The sequence below is a fragment of the Triplophysa dalaica genome, chromosome 19 (assembly GCF_015846415.1).
Source record: "Triplophysa dalaica isolate WHDGS20190420 chromosome 19, ASM1584641v1, whole genome shotgun sequence".
NCBI classification, from domain to species: domain Eukaryota; kingdom Metazoa; phylum Chordata; class Actinopteri; order Cypriniformes; family Nemacheilidae; genus Triplophysa; species Triplophysa dalaica.
The window spans coordinates 15505397-15528938 of NC_079560.1; the positions used below are offsets into that span (position 1 = coordinate 15505397).

The 23542-nt window shown below is 38.9% G+C and overlaps 2 protein-coding genes across 6 annotated transcripts in view; both read left to right on the top strand.

Moving 5' to 3' along the window:
- The window catches only part of cpeb4b (cytoplasmic polyadenylation element binding protein 4b), a 23607-nt gene extending 16744 nt beyond the window's left edge, over positions 1-6863 (top strand). For all 5 annotated transcript variants that reach the window (XM_056730413.1, XM_056730412.1, XM_056730415.1 and 2 more), the window contains 4 exons: positions 124-242; positions 726-840; positions 2378-2559; positions 2976-6863. In XM_056730413.1, coding sequence (XP_056586391.1) covers positions 124-242; positions 726-840; positions 2378-2559; positions 2976-3203 — 644 coding nt within the window. In that variant the 3' untranslated portion in view covers positions 3204-6863. The remainder of the gene's footprint in view (positions 1-123; positions 243-725; positions 841-2377; positions 2560-2975) is intronic.
- Positions 6864-9457: 2594 nt separating this feature from the next.
- nsg2 (neuronal vesicle trafficking associated 2) overlaps positions 9458-23542 on the top strand; it is a 31353-nt gene continuing 17268 nt past the window's right edge. The window contains exons 1-3 of the mRNA XM_056731291.1: positions 9458-9723; positions 10131-10289; positions 13531-13650. Of these exons, the coding sequence (XP_056587269.1) occupies positions 10161-10289; positions 13531-13650 (249 nt within the window). The 5' untranslated portion in view covers positions 9458-9723; positions 10131-10160. The remainder of the gene's footprint in view (positions 9724-10130; positions 10290-13530; positions 13651-23542) is intronic.

Consider the following 23542-nt stretch of genomic DNA (forward strand, 5'->3'; position numbering starts at 1 on the left):
AATGAAGTTTTAATTCATTTCTTTGTGCTATTGAACATTAACGTTATTCGAGGGGATAAATTATGTAGATAAACCAATATCAACTGGTATTGTTAACTAACTCTTCAACATGTCTTTCCAAAGGTTACGCATTCCTTTTGTTTCAAGATGAGAGTTCTGTTCAGGCTCTTATTGACGCCTGCATCGAGGAGGACGGAAAGCTCTACTTATGTGTCTCCAGCCCCACCATTAAAGACAAACCTGTAAGGATAAATTATATGTCTGTCACCCCAGCTCAAACCAGCATACAGTTAATACTGTAAAGAAACGGTATCACTTTACAATAAGGTGCTATTTGTTAACCCTTAGTTAATGCATTAGCTAAAATGAACTACAATGAACAATACTAATACAGCAGTTATTAATGTTAGTTCATGTTTATTTCAGCATTTACTAATAGATTATTAAAATCCAACGTAGACACTGTTAACATTAGTTAATGCACCACAAATTAACATTATAACAGTATTGACATGAACTAACATTAACAGGGATTAATAATTACTAAATAACTAAATTATTCATTATCAGCTAAGGCTAGCTAATGCATTTACTACTGTTAACAAACAGCACATTATTGTAAAGTGTTACCAAAAAACCGAATAATAGCATTATAGCTGGTCTGAAATCTGACCGAAAACTAGATTACTTTCGCTTATTTTGTTTCTGTGTGGTTTTTGTAACAGGTCCAGATTCGTCCGTGGAATCTCAATGATAGCGATTTCGTGATGGATGGCTCACAGCCCCTGGACCCAAGGAAGACCATATTTGTGGGTGGTGTTCCACGCCCACTCCGTGCAGGTATATTGGTGAACAGTTTTTTTTCCCCCCTAAAATAAACATGTTTTTGAATGTCTACATTGACATTGTAAAAGAAAAAAGGCAAAGGACTAGAGAACTCTCCACCAATGCTGTCAACACTCCTAATTTATATAGCAAGCAAGTGATGCAACGCCACCTGATCGTTCTCGCTATAACTGGCCATCTACACAGCAAGAGATTTATATCACACTGTGCGCGATGTAGATATCTTCACTGATTTTAATAGATGCAATCTAGTTTTGCCATGTCAAGCCTCTCACCTGCAGTGTTTACTGGGTGGGAAACAGTCTTTTTTTATATCCTTATCCAGTAAAACAATTCTCAGATTCAGTTTTCGCATAGTGTTCTAGTACCTTTTTGTGTTTGTTAAATATTTTCTTTATTACTGACATTTAGCAACACTAGCTTTAAAGCAACACTATGGAACTTTTGCTCACAGGTTCCCCCATGTGGTTGATTAGCGCAATGATCTGTTACTAGTGTTGTAAATACTGTCGCTGTTTTAGCTTGGGCGGCTCAATACACGTGAATTTGTTGACTAAGCTGTTGAAACTTGACAATGCAGAAAGGTCGTTTGGAAGGTCTTTCGTTAACATGGGATGGGCGGGGCTTTGTGTACCACGGTGTGTACCGACCCCAACAGAGTGTGGTTGTAGCTGTTGGGAGGCTGTTCAGGTTGCAGCAGCACTAGAATTCGTCTGACTAAAGAGTTGTTCTAACTCTGAAAGAATAAATGACATAGCGTTGCTTTAGTCCATGCAGTACGAGAGCTTGTAGTTTTGCTAGTTTCTTAATTTAAAGGAATCTTTAACTTAATGTGGTAGTTTGGCACAAACTAATGTTTGCAGAAATTAATAGTTCACGTATCAAGATTTTTTTATAAATAAAAGGAGATTGGGGTAGGGGTTTGGAGATGTGTGCTTAGGCCAACAGGATTCTTACTACGCTCTCTACGTCACTGTCTATATATAAACGTTTTGAAGTCTCAACTGAATGCATACATTGAAATGAACTAAAACCGCAACATGCGTTTGAAAATTATTTTATTACATGGGGATTAATGCGGTCAAACGCTGATGAATGACGTCACGCCATCTAGTGGCTTTGTATGGAAGTCTCTTGGGGCCACAATATTCTTTACTTTAATTATTGTTTAATGACTTATTGCTGATTACAATAAAATTTGAAGTAAGCCTCATATAAGCTCATCTCATCTTATTTGACATTAGCATAAGATTTTTGCACAAAGAATCAACCTATTTTATTAAATATTGTTTAGGTGAAAGTGAACCAATAAACATTTAAACGGATTTCCAAAATGGCCAGTCAGAATTGGATGATTATAATAGTTTGTTTTGTGTTACTAAGTGAAAAATATCTATTTTTGACAAACACTTGCCTGTTTTTAATCATTTAATTTGGGGGGGGGGGGAATTGGGCGAGGGTGGGTGCATTCTTCCTTCTTTTTTGTCTTTGGCTGATCACATGCCTGACGTATTTGTTTTGTTTCTGACAGTGGAGCTGGCGATGATCATGGACAGGCTGTATGGGGGCGTGTGCTACGCAGGCATCGACACCGACCCAGAGCTGAAGTACCCCAAGGGAGCAGGGCGGGTCGCCTTCTCTAATCAGCAGAGCTACATTGCTGCTATCAGTGCTCGTTTTGTACAACTGCAGCATGGAGAAATCGATAAACGGGTCAGTGCTGAGCTCCACAAAAAAATAGCCGCGCACACTTCGATAAAACGGCATTGATCACGCGAACCTCGCAAACACTCGAGCAGAATTTGGCCTATGGTCCAACCCTAGTTGTGACACTCCGATGGGCTTTGGCTGATAAGCAGATACAAGTTTTGCTTGTAGTTTCATATTTAAAATGTAATTCAGTTTCTTGAATAAAGGTAGAGTAATCTACTGTAATATCATTTTCAGCGCTGCAATGCACAAAAACATTATTAAAGTATTTATAGGTTACAGTAATACCTAACTGTAATTCAAGACATCATAATGTTCTACAATAAGTCTAGACTTTCCTTTTGCAAAAACATGAAATTTTCTTCATAACAAGTTAAAGGTTAACATGCTCATAAAGAGTTGAACATCTTTCTATACAGGTGGAAGTGAAGCCATACGTCCTGGATGACCAGCTGTGCGATGAATGTCAGGGGACCCGCTGTGGAGGCAAGTTCGCTCCTTTCTTCTGCGCTAACGTGACCTGTCTCCAGTATTACTGTGAATACTGCTGGGCGGCGATCCACTCACGCGCCGGCCGGGAATTCCACAAGCCCCTGGTCAAAGAGGGCGGCGACAGACCTCGCCACATCTCCTTCCGCTGGAACTAAAGCCAGCGGACCGGGAGACGCAGAGCGAGAAAGAGGAGGAGAGTAGGTGTTGGAGGAGTCGCAAAATCATCATCTAGACAAATGCACTTTTCAGTTGCTGGTTTCTTTTTAGTTTAATTTAAAAAAAGTAAACAAAAGATATGATTTTAATTTGTCATTTAATATATGAAAAATGGATGTGTATCCTTAAAAAAGATTCAGGAAAAGAAAATGTCTAATCCATCTCTCTATTTTTTTAATAACTGCATTATATTTCATTTTCAAGTGCACAGAGATGTGAATATATTGAGTATTAGTATAATTTGTCAGTACGTATCTGCATGACTTTAGAATTGGCTTTTTTGTTAACATTGCGATTGGAAGTATTACGTCCTATTTTAATTTAATCGAAAAAGGCGAAGGAGCAGATATGACAGAGAGGGTGCGAGAAGAGTGCACTTATTTCTTTGCTTCCCAGAATGCAGATGTGGTCGAAGATCTCAGTTGTTAACCAAAGCTTGGGATTTAAAGCGATTTCTCTCAACGCTGTTTGTTTTGTATCATTTGTGCTTTAAGACCATGCTAATCTTTTATGTTTCCTGACGACAACAACTGATTCCACAACAGCTGTCTGGATTCGATCTCTATTTTGACATGCAAGAAAACTAATACCTCAAGCTTAGCTGCTAGTTTCAGTCAAATATTCAAAAAACAAAGCTGGTCTCCTTTCCCCCAGGACCACAAAAGGAAATGACATCAGCAAATGGCACATTGAGAAAATCTGCTCTGTCACTTCTTGATGGAAAATTTCGATTCCAACGATGCTTGGAAAGCAGCATCCTAGTGGGGAATGTGTGTTGTTAAAGTTGTAGTCTGCCTGCAAGCAAGGAACTTAATTTCTGGTCCAGCTTAGATACAACCGACCGTTGTTCTCTCAGGCTGCAAGCAGCAAGCCTATGTTCGTTCGTTTGTTTTTCTGGCAATATGCGTCTCGTAAGCCTTTACCCAGCCCCTAGAACCCCAAAAGAGGTACAGACAGAGAAAGCTACTTTGAAGAACGATCGAACAATATACCTCCTGTCCTCCAGCACCCGTGCCCACTCAGCCTGAGTGTCAAGCATAACTGAAGGTAGTCCATTTATCGCTCCACCCGTTGGCCCCCCGTCCCTCTAAACCCTTAACTTTCAGACATTAGGGAACCAAAGATGGCTGTGTAGTAGCTATAGCGAAACCATGGACCTTTCCTTTCTTTTAAACTTCCCTTGAAATGAAAACGAAGTGATAGATGCGTCGCTTTGGTGTATCGGTTTGGCCCCTAACCCTCATCCCATTCAATATAAAGACCGGACAGGCTCCAGCAAACCAAAGATTGGCCTCGAATCGATCAGCATGCAGTTAAAATCGTAGTAACACTAGTGAAAACCGCTGAACCCAGTGTGCGTCGGCCTTTCCGCAAGGCTTTTCCAAAGGTCAAACAAAGGAGACGTACGTCGTTCGGGTATTGTTAAGGAGTTTACGCCAGGCATCAGGTTTCGAAAAGTTGCATCCAATTGGGTAGAGATTTACACAGCGCCTAAATCTGCTTGAGTAAAGTCAGGGAGTTAGTGATCAATTACCGCTTGATACACTAGTGAGAAATGTATCCTCGTGTTGGCTTGACGGTGTTCTGATGCACCCGTTCAGCACTATCACTTGAGCTTGTGGGTGTGGTGGTTGAGCATTTTAGAAGTTAAACACTTTTTGAAGAATTTGCTGTTAAAGAGATGGCAAAAAAAAGGATTATTTTATACATGGCCTGCTGATTTTTTGGTACAGTGTTTTCTAGCTAAATTATTTTGTCATGCACATATAAACATTTATTATGCACTACTTTTCTAAATGCTTTTGTTTTTCAACAGTCATTTTAGGCACATTTTTCACAAATGGAAAAACTCCTTTTTGCAATACCTCAATTTTTCACATTGTGAAAGGTAGCTTTTGTACTTTTGTTACTGAGAGATCTGCATATATGGAAATTTTAATTTTAAGAGAAAAAAAAGAGTTGAGTGACTTTAATATATATTATTTTCAATTATGCTTTTTATACATTTCAGTGCTGAGGAATCTTTACAACAAAGCACGCACTTGTGTTGAAGCGACAAATCTGCAGAGGGTAGATCCACAGGTCTCGGCTCTCGCACGCTAGATTAAAATGGCAAAAATAGATATAAAATGAATCTGACAGCAGCATGGCAGGAACACGTTGTCATTCATGTTAATATTGCGGAAACATACTTGGATATAAAAGATAAACTATCCTCTCCGTAGCTGGAATATAAACTATAATCTAAAGGAGAATGCTAAATCTGGTTCATGTTTAGGCTGATCCTCGTATCACAAGAATGGATGTTTGATGTTTAGATATTTTAACATTTGAAAATATATATTCTTGAACTGCCAACTAGTTCCTATTGTAATCCTTAGCATGCATGATGAGAAAAAAATCGTACATGAATTAGCTATTGAAATTACTCGTTGTGGTTGTGCACCAGATGTTTCTGAACTTTTGATTTAAGGTTAAGGCCACCCAACACCCTGCACCCTTCCCATGTTATTATTCTCTATGCCTTCCCCGTAATCCAGCATCAATAGGATGCGCACGGAGACGACAACAAAAAACAAAACGCGTGAAATTCTAGAGAAAACGCTGAAATGGCATTGCAGGACGAAAGCATCTTCTAGTACGCTGTCGAAAAGACTTGAGAACTTCATCCCCACTGTCTGTTCGAGTAAATCAAAACCCGTTTGGAGGAAGGGGAACTTAAGACTTGAATGTGGTAAATGTTGCAAGTTAACTTCGAGTTGTTATGTGCAATACTTTTTTTGAACTCTTTCCAGATAAAGACTCTTTGCAATGTAATTCTTTAATGCCATTTTTAATTGCAGACATTTAAAGAAGATGTTAATATGTTTTTCACAGTCATTTTCTACTGTTATTGTAATCCTTTTCATGCTGGTGTTTGTAAAAAAGAAAAGAAATCAAACTATTTGTACTAATATAAAATAATTGAAGTTATTTTTAAAACATTAAAGGTTTTGTGCTCATTTGCTTATTTTGTTTATTTCAAGCTACTGTGATTGATTGCATTGTAATTATTAGGTCAATAATGTATTTAGCTGTTTATTGGTATATTTTTAATTGGAATGTATAATTAATTTTTATAATTTTGATCAGATTTTTGTTATATTTTTGAGGTGAAGCTTTTAATATGTTAAAGTGTCTAGTTTTTACTAATTGCTATATTGTGCTCCACAATATATGGTTCACATTTTCTGAAGGAAAATAAATATTTAAATATCTGTCTGTTAATGATGTTACTTAATGGCAAAATTTCAATAGTTTTTAACTGTGTATGGGAAGGTTGTTGTATTTATTAATAGCATTTTTTTACTTAAGATATCACATTAATTTTTATTGTCATTTCACTTTATAAGTTCCTATTTTTGTATTTTTCTTTCTAATTAAGTTATGTTATACAAAATGTTCATATTCTAGGAGTTGGTCTGTAAGTGCTAGTGAAACGAAAAAGAAAAATCTAATGTTATTTAATTGTTTGCAGCCAACTATTTATAACAATATGCATAATTTTTAAATATTTGTAATGTGAAATGTTGAATGAATAAAACTTAACTGTGACAACACACACCGACTTTTTGTATTTCTTTTATTTTATTCACATGTGGAGTCTAAATTCATGTCAGTGTGTCGTCTTCACTCATCAGGTAATCCCAATGGCTGTCATTTTATAAATATCCCAACATTTTTCTCTTTTATATTTCATGGCTTCAGAACAATGCAGAATTTATAATTGTGGTGTAACAGTCTAAACAGCGCCACCTGCTGAGTTTTGCTTTTAGAACATACTTGTGTGTTTACATGGCAGTGCTGTATTTGAGTTACCTTTAAAGGCCCTTATCTGATCATTCATATTACTCGCAATGAACACTGATGCCATTTTGCACCTTCTTTAACCAAACTAATGAAACCATGCAGGGTCTAGCAAGCCAAATAGATGGTTTAATATTGATAAAAATGAAAAGAAATAGACAAGGTTGGAAATTACAATTGAGCAAAATAATATTGATACTGAATATAAAAACACTCAATAGAACGGACAAGATTCACATTATTTTAAAATAATGAGATACCACCAACATCATTATGTCTCCGTCTGATATTCTATATGAAACTAATAATCCATATGAATATTTCAGTTCTTTGTCTTCACGCAGGTCATGGGAGTGCCATCTTACTGAGGTAATAATGATGACCCACCCTAATAAAACACAGAACCGGATTCAATCTCATCTATTCAGTCAGAGGAAGGATGTAGGGAACAGTGAAACAAGATCATGTCTGACTCTGGTTACAAAGGTTGAGCACTGAGTTTAGGTCACATTCTATGCGTTTATTCACTGGCGCACACAGCCCGAGAGGTCCATATTTGGCTGGTTAATGGTCTAGTTACTGGTACAATAGTTCAAGTTCTGGTTTTGGTAATGTGAACCGAATTAGTATTCCAAACACTGGCCGTACAGAACCGTATGTAGACAAATCTTATATGCTTTTTCTATTGACAGCCAAATATTAAATTCCAACAATTTATAAACCATCCATATCACACTAATGTATATATTTGTTACCCTTCTTTCAAACGCCATTCAAATGTGATTTTAAAATTACAATTTTTGTTTCATTATGTGAACTAATAGCAATGTTTCTCCCATATTTCAAATAAGAATATTGATTCAAGTTGCATTTATTTGCAGGAAAGGAACACTGGGGGAACATGTGAAAATAACAGAAAATATTTGTGTTAGACCTCAAATACTGCAAAGAAAACACTTTCATATTCACATTTTAAACATTACAAGAGTTTTTAGAAAAAGTAAAAAAAAGGTTTTATATAATAACCTGGATTTTATCACAGTTTTGTCATGCTGTCAGTCTTACACATTGCTGTTGGATGACTTTATGTCACTCCTGAGGTTTGGTTTTGTTGAAATTCATCTAGAAATTCTTATTAAATAAAAATGTGTAATGCTCTCTTAATATGGATGCTGCTTTCTGTTGTTTGTTTAACAAAACATACAAACTGTTGAAAGTTTATTTTGTTTGTTAGTTTCCATAAATCATGTATATTGTTAAGCGACATTATTGTTTATTTTTATTAAGGACGCTAGGGGGCGTTCAAGTAATTCTTTATTGTATAAATGACGTGAAGATGTGGCACAACTACGCCAATATGGAAGGTCAACTTATACCGTGAGTGCAGGCCTCATATGGTAGTAATGGCTGTAACATGTCTTGTCGATTGTGAATTTGAAGTTTAACTTACATTTCTTTCAATTCTTTATGTGTTTACCTGCAATTTGCGGACAATAAATCAACCAACCTTTTAAATTGGACATTTGAGTCTTTTCATTCACAGAAGCACGCGTAAGGCTTTAACACCATTGCGCCACAACATATAGGCTATATAAAAGTGTTATGTTCTTAATTATTTACAAGTTATTCACAATTACCCGTTTAAACTCAAATGTTGGCGCTCAGTTTGATCTGCTGATGATTTTAATACACGAATTCTTCGATTATTGGTGTGTTAAACTTAATGAAAAATCGCAATAACGTGTGTGTTAAAAATACTTGATGCCCTTACGGTGAAAAAAGCCCATACAAACTGTATTTTGGTTGCCGGAGATGCAGAAAAAAGCAAATTAACATTTTTATAACATTAAATGTTTCATTAAATTACACCCGAGGTTTGTTGGGCCGTTGGTCTTTGAAACAAAATCATGAAAATTCTGTAAAATGAAACTGTACGATTCCGTTTTACAGTGTGTCATCAGTGTTTTCGCCTTTTTAGAGAAATGCACACATGCTTCCCTTATGAAAGATAACAAGCTGCTACCGTGTGATCCCAGATGTGCTTTTATATTTTATTAACTGCTTAGAAACGCGGCTTATCCTAATAAAACAATATTACAAGGTCAAATGCCAAGTTAAGGCTAACAATCTATATTACATTATATTGTTATTTAAATAATGTGTTTATATTTTTTATTAAATCAATTATAGTATAATCTATTTTGAAAAAGCAATAACAACAGTTTAGTTGGTTTTTAGTTTGTACTGAAAACAAACAAACACGTCAAGATGCTACTGCACTTCTCTCCGTTTTCCACCAGATGGCAAACAAGACTGTGTCGGCTGGTAGTGAGCTTCAGGGTTTCTAAGGGTCGGATGAAAAAATGTAGGGTTTCCTTCAGATCCCCCCTAGTGGCTCGAGTGTAAGTTAAGGGTTTGGATGCTGCGCGGTGCGCGCGGACGGAGGCCGTCAGTATCTGCATCTCTCTCATCAGCACCGCACCGCACCGCACACACACTCACGCATACACACACATACAGGCCTCTCCATCGCGTCGCTCCACCTGCCCTTGTCAACAACCCGAATCAAACCGGTCTCTGAGCCTAAAAAGAGCGTGGAAGTGAAACATTTAGGTGAGTACGTGCTTTAAACGTTATCTTCAGCTGGTACGTGTCGCGTTTTGGAGGGAGATAAATTGTTGTGACTGGTAAATCTGCCTTCAAAGGGTGCGGATGCTTTATGTATGTGACTGATGTTTCGACTCCCGCATTTTAAACAACAAAAAGGGCTTTGTTTTGATCATTGCAAGACATTTGACTTTATTTTGCATTTATTCACTTACGTCGGTTTATATAAAAAAACATTCGCGTTTTGACTGGAAACCGGACACGCGTGATGTGTTTACCAAATGCATTGACATATAAGGTGATGTGCCAGATGTGTATATAGATGTGTCAGTTTTAATTAAGTAGTTATGTAACCAGAAGCGACAAATTCAATAAAATGTCACAACACTTCCTAAAATCCCCTTTGTTTGTAGGCTTGTGAAACGTGAAATAATCCTTTAAAGATGGTTAAACTGGGGAGCAATCTACAAGACAAAGGAGCAAAAGCAGTGAGTGTTGAGGACGGATTTCAAAACGTCCCCCTCATCACACCCTTGGATGTTACTAATCTTCAGTACCAAGCCCCAGACAAGGTAAGATCCATTTTTCATCGAGTCTTGTGTAACAGCACGACTACGGTTGAGATCGTAAAATACATCCCTCACCTGATGTCACATAGGACAACAAGATATGGGAACGTGTCCAAACCAGTTCAAGCAGCTAGAAAGCATGCAGGTGAATGTTAACCTGTCGGCTGCTATTACATTATAGTGTTAAATGTGTTTTTTTCGCTCTGGTTTTCTTCGATTTACTTTTATTTATATTTGCTTTCACTGGTTTTGGTACGCACAGTTTAACAGCAACGTTAAGGTCACAAACCAGTCCCACCCTTGTGTGCGTAAGGGTAAGAGCTGTGACCCCTTTTCAAGTGGTGCTTTGGACCTCATTTGGGATTTCGCTGAGGATGGCACAATCATGCTAACTGAAGTGGCCCGTCACTTTTGCCAAGCCTGTACTCAAGGCGGTCACAAAAGCGCACGCTGTCATATTTTAAAGGCGCGTACCACCCTAATCTAAGCCCCGGCCCCCCCCTGCATTCGCCGGGTAATCCTTTGGGACTGTCGCTTTATTGGCCTGCATGACAAAGAGAAAAAGGCATTTTATCTCAGCTGTCATATGGAGGCTGCTCCTCTGTTGAATGCCAGCTCAGAGGTAAGGAGGATGTGTTGGATTATTAACATGTCTATGTCAGCGAGCGAGCCTTTACTCTTTGTGGACGGTAGTGGCTCTCATGTGTTGTGCATTGGCTAAGAAGGAGTGGCAGAAAATTATATATTTATATAGACAATTTTACAAATCTATTTTTGGGGTTTATAGTATGTTTCTTGGTTCACAGAATTGTTTTGTGTTGTTTTGTGTTCTGTGAAAGAATGGTGTCATCGTCACGTCAACGAGTGTCAGATTCATTTATTTATCTTATTTCATGGCTTCATGTCAAATAAATATATATAGATAAAAAATATAGATTTTTTTAACTTAAATTGTTGTATTGCCGAGTAGAGACCACAGAGAGGCTATCTAAGTTGTCATGGACAACAGTTCTTAAGGAGAAAAATTTGACCATATTGCAAATGACCCACCAGAATGAAGGATTTCTGGATATCTGGTATGATGGGATGAGGTGGAGCACGGTCTTTAAAGACAAAATAAGATATTTTGAAGAATTCAGGAAAGCAAACAGTTCTGGGGCACCTTTCACTACCATTGTTATTTTTTCTACTATAGTTGTCAATGATGTCCCAGAAATGTCAGTTGCTAACATGTTTCCAAATATCTTCCTTTGTGTTCAACAGAACAAAGACATTTATACAGGATTGGAACAGGTTTGGAACTACTTGGGGAGTAAATGAAGACAGAATTTTCATTTTTTGGTGAACTATTAAATTTAGTTTTGTAAGAAATAAAAAGAGAAGGTTGCATCTGAAGTCACTTTGAAGCATGAGGTTGTTACAAACATTTGTACAATGATCATTCATTTTCAGTGCTGACATTAACGTCTCTAAGCAGGACAGGAATGAACCTCACGGGAAATTATAATTTTTCTCTTGAGGTCTGCAGATAGAAGTCAGATAGTAATGACTGCAAATTATTTGAAAGCTCTCATAGCAGTCTTTATTTTACATTAGCAATGTAGTATTAGTATTTCATGGCAATAAGAAGTGTGCAAATATATAATTCCTAATAATAGTATTTTTTCATACAGTAGTCTACGTCATTCTTTATTGAATGAATGGCCTCTCCAGATTACACGATTTTAGCCCAATTTTGGCCAGATTTGCATGTCGTAGTAATTCGTAAACGACATAGGCGGTCGAGATGCACGATTCAATCGTGTCGTCTCGTATAGTCCCCCATAGTATACCACAACCAAAACTGCTCCTGTGAGGTTGCACGACATGACGACGCTGTAGTGACGTTGACCAATAGAATCACAGCACAGAAGCGTGAAGCTCTTCTGTACACAACATTCAAACATAGCGAAGTGAAGGAGAGACAGCGGTGCTGCTAGGTGGGACAATGCGATGGAGGAAAACTTCGTTGAGTTATGGTAACAGTACTCCTGTCTGTATGTTGTCTGTATGATGAGTCAAAGCGCAAAATCTGACACAGTGACATCATAACAGACCGTGTAATCTGGAGAGGCCAGAAGAGGGGTTTGCAAAATGTGTGCTGAAAATAATGTCATAAATAAAGACATATTGAGGGTATAAAGGGTATTCTTAATGAAAAAAAAAAGCATGACATCCACAAACACACTGTATAATATTTAGTGCAAGTACTCATCCAAAATCTGGTTCAGGCCATTCTTCAAATCCCTACAACATTATCTGCAGACTAACACATTCATCATCTTCTCATTACATGCAGATCACGAGCTTCATCTCATCATTATTCACAACATTCCTTAAGCAAACAGGTTGTCATTACAGCATATCAGACCCATGTTCAGATTGAAGTGAACAAATCCAGTCTGAACTGCAGTAGTCTCTGGTGTTGACGACACTATCGATGGCTTAAATCAGCAGCAATAAAGGCGTCGCACAACCTTGCTCGCAGGCTGCCGGGGCATTCTGGGGAAGTGCAAAAACAGGAATAACTATCCCAATGATAACAGGGTGTCGCATGTAGCTCAGGTGATGGAAGGACAAATGGAGGCAGACAAGATTGTTATTCACCGAAAAATAAAATGTCAAACGGTTTGGGATGGAGTCAGATAAGCAGTTATTATAGAGTTCATGAGAAGAGCTGAAGCGTCATTCTGTGGACATTAGAGTTCAACAACATTGAGCTTGGAAACGGGGTGGCAGGGATAGAGGTCAATGATGAGACGTCATCATCTGGATGTGGTGTTCCTCTGTACTTCAGCGTAATGGTTTGGACACAGTGTTTAATTTAGAAACTGACTGTTACAGGTTGGAACTTCAATTGACCACATCTCAGTGGATGTTGAATCAAAATGACAGCTTTACATTTAGTATGAAATGACGAGAGGTAAATGATAAAAAAACTTGAACTATCACTTACAATTCAAATTAAAGTTCTGTACTGTAAATAAAATACAGGAACTGAATTCACTAACGTAATTTACTTCCTTTGGGGCTGAAAGGGGTCTCATTTTGAACCTACAACTTTTGCATGTCTTAGACTCAGTTGAGCTTCAGGAACCCTCGGGAAATTACAGTTCAAGATGATTTTCGAAAGATCTTACATAATTGGGGTACATTGGTGAATTTGCTTTATATTTGTTTTGATGGTTAAGCTCTCTCTGTGCAGGTGGTGGTGAAGACACGGACTGAGTACCAGACGGAGCAGAAGAACAAGGCCAAACTGAAAGTCCCAAAAGTTGAGGAGTTCACCATCAGCGTTGCTGATGGGGTGTCCGAAAGGCTGAAGGTACAACTAAGCTTTTTCGTTTGCATGGACCAACACAGCAATAGATCGAAGTATTTGAACCCAATATGGAGGCAGAGAGAGAGTGAGAGAGTGAGAGAGAGAGAGAGAGTTTGTAACAATTGTTGGTCATAAGGCAAAATGTTAATAGAGTGTAATACCACCACCCAATATGTCAGCGAAATGTCAACCAGATACTGCCGTGTAATTATTTACAATATCATCATATGCATAGTATTACAGATATAAATATCACATCCTTATACTGTGACACCCCTTTTCACCAGCCAGCCCGTGTTTTGGTCATTTTGCAAAATCTGTGAGACCGAAACACATCCAGCATAAACCAGCATGGATTGGCATGAAAGTGGATTTTCAGCAGGATTGTAGCCTGAAAAAGACCAGATTCAAGTTTTGGGGTTACGTTGAAATTTCAACGACATCTTCAGCCACTTCCCAGATAGCACAATACATCGGGCTAACGTCTATTTGACGTCTGCATTTACATCTGCAAGACATCTAAAATCATATTTTGCTCATCTACAATACGTCTTGGAGGCGTCTGAACGTCTCTAATACGTCTGCTAAAGATCTGGAGATCTGCTGCGTAAACAAATCTGCTAAACATCTTAGAAAGAGCAGCTTTACATCCATTCTAAATCATAAACATCTTACAGACATCTTCGAGATGTCTATATGACGTCTGACAGCAGACATCTCCGAGACGTATTGCAGATGAGCAAACTATGTATTTAAGATGTCTTGCAGATGTAAATACAGACGTCAAATAGACGTTAGCCAGTTGTATGTGTGCTATCAGGGTTATTATAATTGTTTGTTTTTATCGTGTTTTTCATGGAATTAAGGAGGGAAATACCAAAGCCAGATTCGATCCCAGGTTGTTTCCAAATGAGTGTCAACTAACATGTCCAACTCTTTTAACTCAACCTATTTAAGCATGACAAGGATCGCCAGTTCTCTTTTAAAGCTTGCTTTCAACTCCGTCTGAATCTGGATCGAAACCTAGACCTAGTTGTAGAGGTTTCACGCGCACACGATCAACAATCTCTGAATATGGCACTCTTGACTATTCAATCTTTACAAACTATAGACACTGGATGTCTTCACACAACACCTTACCGAACGCCTCTACCTGGTACAGTCCAAACGACGGAAGGAGGCAGGGTGTTTGGGAGGGTCCACTTCCCAGGGGTTGCCTTTTTAACAGGGTGATAAAGAGCTGTTGGCAGTGTGATGGGTTTGGACTTCATTAATGCAGAGTTGCAGAGATGAAACGTCTAGAGGGACACTTTACGGTTGCGGTGAGGGTCATTGTAGAGACAGATGTAGTAGACAGGAACGCTGGCATAATCATTAAATTCCTGCTTAAATGATGCTGAATGAGACTGCCAGTCTCCTCAGAATCACAATGCACCGACAACAAGAACCTCAAGACCCTGACAACTGCCTTGTTCGTACACAGACACAATTGCCTCCTTTGGTGTCGCCATTATTGTTTGATGTATTAAAGGAGACATATCCCAGCTTTCTTTAATGGGCTGCTCGTAGAAAACTCTTGTTTTTGGAAGGTTGTTGTCTAGGACAAACCATTCAGAATACAAAGAGCTAACTAGCGTCTGATATCTCCCTGTTGGATTTGTTCATATTCCCAGCTGTAGCTTCACCAGCAAGTGGAGAAGGTACGTTCCTTCTCATTAAATGTTCAAAACAAAGGTCTCTTGGTGTCTTATGCATCGAAGTGGAACATATTAAGAGATCATGTTGAAATAAATGCGGTATTAAGACAACTTAATTGTGCCGAGAGGTCTTGCGATATCATTTTGTTGTTAGAACACTGGAAGGCAAGTTTGGCAGGTCAAGGAAGGAAAGGGTTTGCGGATTTGTAATTGATTTTTACAGTTTTACAACTGTTCCCGAGTGCTGTGCTACACATGGATACATTTGATATATCAATGTTATGTATACAAATCAACCCAAAGTTATCTCCATGTAACACCTGTGACATCACAAGGGATTGATCACATCAACATCAAATACCCACATTACTGCCATGCCAAGATTAAAGTGAGAAAAATACAAATTCTGTGATCATTTAATCACACTTTTGTGGTTTCAGACCTGTATGACTTTCTTTCTTCTGCAGAACACAAAAGATTATCTTTTTAAAAACAGTGTTAACTGGCCCCCATTCACTTTCATTGGTTTTGTGTCCATACAATAGAAGTGTATGGGTGCCAGTGCTGTTCAGTTACCAACTTTCTTCAAGATGTCTTCTTTTGTGTTCTGCGGAAGAAAGAACGTCCTACAGGTTTAAAATGACAAGTAGGGGAGTAAATGATGACAGAATTTCATTTTTGGGTGAACTATCACCTTTAAATGTAAGACTAATTCAGAAGCATGTGGAGAGGAAAGAACCACATACATTTTTTAGAGCAAGAATTTATTGATAGGTAGTGCGTTTTATTATGGTTGTGGTTTAAGATAAGTAAATGCTGTTAGTTTTACATAATATCGGTGTTATGAAAAGACATCATGAAACTACATTTGCATTTGCATTTGCCGACTGTGACACATCAGAGAGAATATTCGGTCTGAAATATGTAGGAGGTGACCTAATGATGAATTAATGATGACTTGTAGGCAATATTATCAGTGGTTTTAAAAACTCGTAATCCTAGCCTTAAAGCTGTAGTGTGGAGGTTTTTTATCCACTGAAACGCTGCAATGTAGATGAAAATTAAAATTCTAATGGAACGTTTAAAGCGACGATCTACCACCCACAGCATCCACACATGTGATACATTAGCCGGTCCTGTATGTTCTGTTTAGTGACGTGACGTAATGATGCAAAGCAGAACTGCTGCAAACTCAAATTTCCTGCGAAAATGTTCCCAATCATAATAATTACATGTTTTATTCATACATTTACTGTTTTGAATCGAAGTATGATAAGTCACTGGTTGAATAGTGTTTGTGTTCTTACTCAATAATTGATACCCGTTTATTTTTAACCAACTTCAAGTATATCATCTGGTTCAGGCAAGAAACCTCATAGACTTCAGGGATACTTCACCCAAAATTTTACAATTGTACAAACATTTTGGGTGCTTTCTTAAACTCTTCCAAATTTGTCATATTTATTTATAATAATATATTTTTTTCCAACTATGGTAGTCAATGGTGCCTCAGAAATGTTGCTAATATTTCCCCAAATATCTTTCTTTGTGTTTATCAGAACAAAGAAATTTAAACCGGGTTTGGAACAACTTGAGGGCGAGTAAATGATGACAGAATTTTCATTTTTGGGCGGACTATCCCTTTAAAGAAATGTTTATACAGTATAGCAGGAACCAGAGGGGTCTTGGGCTTAGTTTTTTTTTTAGTTTGTACTCTTATGTCTCTTTCAAAAATGTACATTCACTGGCAGTATATATTTTCAACAGCGCTTTAGACACCAAACAGATTTGCTCGTATGTTCATCCAGTAGCTTGAGATTGAGGCGAGACTGTTTGTTAGAAGGTAGAAACAAGGTAGAAGTGTTTCAAACTTGTTTTGAATCAATCTTCATTTTGCTATTCTGTGTGATGCATCTAGTGCCACAAAAACAGGACGGTAAAGTGAACAGCCTCAACTCTTTATCCTTCAACAGCTCTGGCGTAACAGACTGTAGCGCACACACATGCACACTTTTAATAGATAACATGTCAAATTACAGCAACAGACCCCTGCCGAGCCTTCAGCAAGTGCTGCAAACCAATTAATAATTGCCTGAAAACAATCAAGCTTTCTAATGGAGAGCTTCTGCACACTGACACATGAATTCTCAGGCACGATGCCGAAGGGATGTTGTAGAAAATCTCCATAAAAGGGAAGGAAGGAGGCGGAAACCGGCAGACATTTAAAATAAAGTTTTAATACAAATAATAACAGCCGGCGGCCCCTCACGGACGACCGCCGACGAAATAACATAAATACAAATATAAATACAAACGTAAAACATGTTCGGGCCCGGTCCTCTCTCTTCGACGGTCCGGTCGCTCGTTCCTTTTATATGCTCCCAATCTCCTACGTGATTCGAGCCCGGTGTGCGCACAGCTGGCGCTCATTCACAATTACTCACCGGACTTGAATCACGGTCTCGCCCCGCCTACTCTACTACAGATGTCAAGTAGACTGAAATGCTGCCCTGTCCGTCTCGTCATCTCTGGGAGAACAGCAGAATAAGAATGAAGAAGAAGGGCTAGGTGAGCGGCAGACATGTTTGCAAGAAGACCGCTTATGTGGCTCGCCCACACAGCATTGCAGAGGCCTTCGGCTCTCCTTTAAACCTTTATTGTCTCCTTTTAACATCTCTGGAGAGCCAGTGGGAGGGAACAACACTAAAAACAGAGGGTAAAATAGTGGTCATATTTCAATATATTGTGACCAGGACTGGATTAACAAAAGGAACGAGAAGGCCCTTGATTGGCTTGAGGAAATGGGAGCTGTCCTTACATCATTGATTGACAAATCATATACAGTAGGTGGTTGATTAAAAAAAACAAGAAACTATTGGAAAATGTTCCTGACTGATTTAATTCACCGTCCAATCAAAATCACTTTACAGTTTTCGCATCACATCGGGTGACGCCTGTTGAGAACATGAAGTATTTCGATTGGCTGGTGTTCAAAAAAGTGGTGTTGTTGCGCAAAAAGGAGAAATAAAGTTGAAAGGGATATCTTTTATTAAGTCTCGTTTGACGTCATCAGTGGGATAAGAAAGACTGAGCCATTTAACAATGATGTCTATGACATGCCGCATGGTTAGACGCATGGATTTTAACGATATCTTTAGGGTTTTCTGGTCAGCTAAAGTTCGAAAGAAGACTTTGAAGGGTAAGACCCTATTTAAAGTATTAATTGTAAAATACTCATTATTGTATATTTTGTGATATCACTCACAAAATTTGTCAAAATTAGACCAAAATAGTTTAAACTATTTTTTTTTAAAACCCTTATATTCATATAAATTTACTCATTAAACGCTCTCCCTGTTATTCATAAACTTTAAATCAAAGTTACTGAGTGCAGCTGTGACACGTCAGAAGGGACCCGGCCCTCCCGAGGCCAAACTGAGTCTGGGATCTCCCGAGGTTTTTTCTCCGTTTATTTATCATTGTCTTGCTCACCTGGAGACGGCTGTTATTATATATTTGTGGATTTTATTAAAATGATTTTGCTTGTTCTACTACACCATGCACTTTACTGTATTTTAACTTTTCTGGGTTTTATTTTCTCCTGTAAAGCTGCTTTGGAACAATGCATATTGTGATAAGTGCTATATAAATAAAATAGCGTTTAATTGAAAAACAGTGTGACATTCAGGGGAGGACTGGCCATCTGGCGTACCGGGCGTGTTCCCGGTGGGCTGCTAACGTAATGGGCCGGAACGGACGCTTTTGCCGCTCTGACGGAAGTATTCTAAAAGCGAATGCACGCACGGAGAATCCAAAAGACATGGTACCATGTTTTTATTTCACAGTCTCCAAGCGTTCGAAAGCGTTTCTCCTTTGTTCGCGCAATATAACTCACCCTCTCAATGACATAAAGTAGGCTTTCACGCAGAGCGATCCATCCACTTTTGTATAACGCTGCCAATCCGTTCCCCCTACACACGCTGTAAATTGTCACATGGCATTTGCTCAGTCACAAAATAAAGTACCCAATCTTGTGGGAGTTTCAGGAAACAGAGACGGTTGTCACCCAGACTGGAGTCAGGAGACCATGCTATGCTGCGGTGATGTTGACTTGTTGGAACCACCCCCTTCTGATGATTGCCGTTCATTGAATTTGACAAATCGTTTGCTTGGGCAAAACCATATGTCGTCAAGCATGACCCCGGGTAATGCATGGGACAACCGCTGTCAGAGTGATTGATCATGATGAATGATGGTGATGAGAATCTCCATGGGCAAGATAAAAACATCTCAACGGCCGTGGAGATATTCGTGGTCGGATGAGGAGATTCTGTCAGTTAGTGGACAGACTGTAGGTGGTCCGTGGACGTGTTTCACCAAAGAGTCACATGAGATTGAATACATTATGAAAAAAAAAATTGGGGTTGAACTGATTCTTTTTTAATGGTGGTTCTAGCCTTGAAAAAGAAACATTGCTGTGCTGTCCCATCACTTTAAATTACAGTCTTTCTACACTTTGTCGAGAAGTGTTTAAATCATCCAGCAGGCGTATCTGCCTGTTTTTGCGAGTGTTACATCACACTGTTCTAGCTCATCCATGCACTTGTCGTGTTTTGTAAAATCACCAGGAGTTGTGCGAAAGCTTACTGGAATCATTTGTCATGTTTAAATGCGACTGTGTATTTGAACTGCTTTGGGGGACATGCTGTTCTCTGTTCATGGCGACAGAAATGATTTATGACACCAGATGGCTTTTCCTCTGTTCAAACCCTGATGAATATCACCTTCCACCGTTGCTGGAGAAGCATGTCTGTTTCTTTTGTCTCCATCTTCGTGAATAGAAATTTCATCCTTTGGCCATTGATGCCTGGTGATAATGCGACAGTTCGTCAACTTTTTTTTATTACATGATGGTTAAACAGACGAGTAAGTTCAACATAATGCTAACACACTGTGAGCTTGCCCAAATAATTAATACTCTGGACCGTGTCCACACATAACACAGTTAAAGGATGGATTCTAATACAAGACATACATTTAAGATGAGTCTCACAAAATTTCCAAAATGTGTCATAGTTTATCTGCGAATCATAAGAAGGAAATTATAATTCTAACAATTATAACAATTATTATTTCATTAATTCTTAGTATTGTAATATTATTAGAAAATATTTACTGTAATGTAGTGCTTTTAATACTTTAACAAAAACAACCATTACGTATAAATGCTACAACTGAAATCATATTAATATTAATGTAAATATGAATATTAGAGATGATACGACATATCATCCAATAATCATTTTTGTTTGATGAAAGCAGTTTTTGGCATTATAGGCTATTGGCCGCTAGTTTAAAAAACAGCTGATGGTCAGGGTCGATATATCCTGTCAATCAAAAGAAAATGAATTTGTGTTTCATATCGAGAAAATGTTAAGAAACATCCTCAGCTTGATTAATAGTATATAAGTCAACATTAATAGTCATTATATGAATTAATAACATTCGGAAAGTTAAGAACTTTTCAGAATTCGTATTTTTCTGATAGTATTGATATAACTCACAACAATCAGCTGGAGAAATTTAGTATCGGTGCATTTCTAATTAATTTAAAAAAAATTCAGTAAGGAAAGGGTATATTCTTATTGAAGAAAATCTAATTGATTATTTATGCAAAATTATGCAAAAAAACAACTTATTATATTGTATTGTGGGGAATATTTTAATTAAATTAACCTAATAATTTACATTTTCAGCAGGGTTACTTAGTTTAAGTGACATTTCTTCAAGCCGTATGACAACATCCATTCACATTTAGGATTTTATCCAAAGCGACTTACAGTGAATGCAGTCTATTTTTTCATTAGTATGTTTGTTCGCTGGGAGCCGAAACCATTACCTTTGCCAAATTTTTGAATTCAAGGGTGTGTTCACATTTGCAACCCCCCAAAATACTTTAAGTCCTGGTTTGCTAAGCGTTCACACTGGCATTTTAACAGTGAACCTAAAGATATCGAGCATAAGTATAAAGTCGACTTCATGCAACGTGATTGGACATGCTCACGTGGACATGTACGTGTGCGCATGCCGTATGAAACCAAAATGCCCTTAGACCCTAAAAGTCTTCATTTTCCTATTTCTTTGCAAAATGACAGGACATGTTAGAAAATTTGCCAACGCTAGTAAAATTGGCATGAAAACGGCAAAGCATGCATTTTACTGCATCTGACTACACAGCAGAATGAGTTCATGGTATTGTGCGACACCATTGTCTCTCTTGAGCACGAGCCTCTTGCCTGTGTACCTGTGGGGGTGCTCGGGGAGCAATTAGTGACAGAGCAGCTCTCCCTGCTGCACAGGTCCTCTCTCTCTTTCTCTCTCATTCTCAACGCGCAGTGTTAGCTGGGCTAATGGCCAAAATGCCCACAAGCTCGCCGGTGTGAGAGACACGGCCCTGGAGAGCCAGTCTTGTTATTCTTCCATATTGTCTATTACCCCCCCACAGAAATCTTTAAGCTCTGTGGTGGAACTGAGAGGCGGTTAGCCCAACTCAAGTAGACTACATAGAAGACGATTGAAGTACAAATGGACATTTACAGTTTTGTAAACTATTGTAGATTGTAGTCGTCAAGCTGTTTTTATGAACCATATACTCAACAAATATGTCTTACTACTGGTTAGTTGCTCGAAAGAAAAGTACTGCAAAATGTTTGGAGATCTCAGCTTGTCCATTCAATGCAGATTAATGCATTTTAGGGGGTCACAGATGACAAGAAAAGAGTAAAGCACTTGGTTGGTCTTTTTGTCACTGGCTTTCTTTTGCTTAAACATTGTGAAGCATTCTCAGATAAAAAGTGTTTGTCGAAAGCTAGTTTCTTTTTGTCTCCTGCAATTTGGGTATCTCTGAAGAGACCCAGGGTAATTGGCTCATTTCAGAATGAAGTAATTGTAGCTGAACATGACATTTCTCTGCATCCCCGAGGAGAATTCCTTAATTCCTGTCGCTTCCGCTTATAGGAAATGGAATCAGTATGACTGATGCAATGTTGGTGTTTCAGTGTTCATAGTTGCCAACACTGTTGAATGAATCATTCATGAATATTCAACGTTCATGCTATTTAGACCATAATTACTGTCATGGTTTCACCTCTCCCTGCCTGGTATTTCTTGGATTAGAGGTGGAATCATACAGAATCCTCTGTTTCTTGTGGGGAGAGGTGGTTTGGACACTTATGGCTTTCCATAACGGTTTTGACACTCATGGCCTTCCATACTCTCCCCGAGTCACGTCATTGTTTCCCTACCCTCCTGTTTCCTAGTTTGTGTTAATTACCTTGCCTATAAAGAGTCCTCATGTTTCTTTGTCTAGTGGGCGTTCATTGTATGTGATTCCTGTTTACTATACGTTCTTGCTGTTCTTTGCCAGAGTCATTGTTCCTGTTCCCTGGTCCATGTGTCTCAGTAAGTGTCAGTTTAGTGTTTGTTCCTAGTGTTTGTTTTTCTTAGTTTTAGTTTAGTAAGTCGGTGTCCTTTGTTTATTATCAAAGTATATTTATCCCTGTATTGTTTTTCCCCCATCGTGGGTCTTTGTTTTGCCTGTTTTGTTCAGTCTTGTTTCTTGTCAATAAATATCTGTTTACCCCTTCACCACCGTCTGTCCTATCTGCCTGCAATTGGGTTCTACCTCTCTCAATCGTGACAGAATGAACGCCCCAAACAGAACCCAGCAGGCAGCCAAGGTGAACTGCTTGCGGTCCCGCCAGGCACGCCACCTCTGCGGTATCCGCCAAGGAGATGGTGATCTGGGGACCTACGTAGAGAGGTTCCTGGATGCCGCAGAGGAGGTGGTCTTTGGGGAGGCGGAGCTAGCGGTGTTGTTCAACCGCGGCCTCAGGGATCCTCTGTCGCCGGCGGAGATGAGGATGCTGAGACCGCTGGACTTCGATGTCGTGTGGCGGTATGCCACGAACAGGTCCGAGTCCAGGGTCCCAGTACAATCCTGCTATCCATCTCCGCTGGCTGCTATTCCAGAGGGTCGTACCCTGCAGGTCGGGGTTGTGGGCATCACCGTGCCCTCCGCCTCAACCGCAGCAGCTTCACCACCACCGACTGGTCTCCGTGGCAAGCGGGGGAGGAGAACTTCCTCAGGGTCTTCCTCTGAGGCCTCCAACCCGGAACCGGCTTTGCCCTTTACCTCC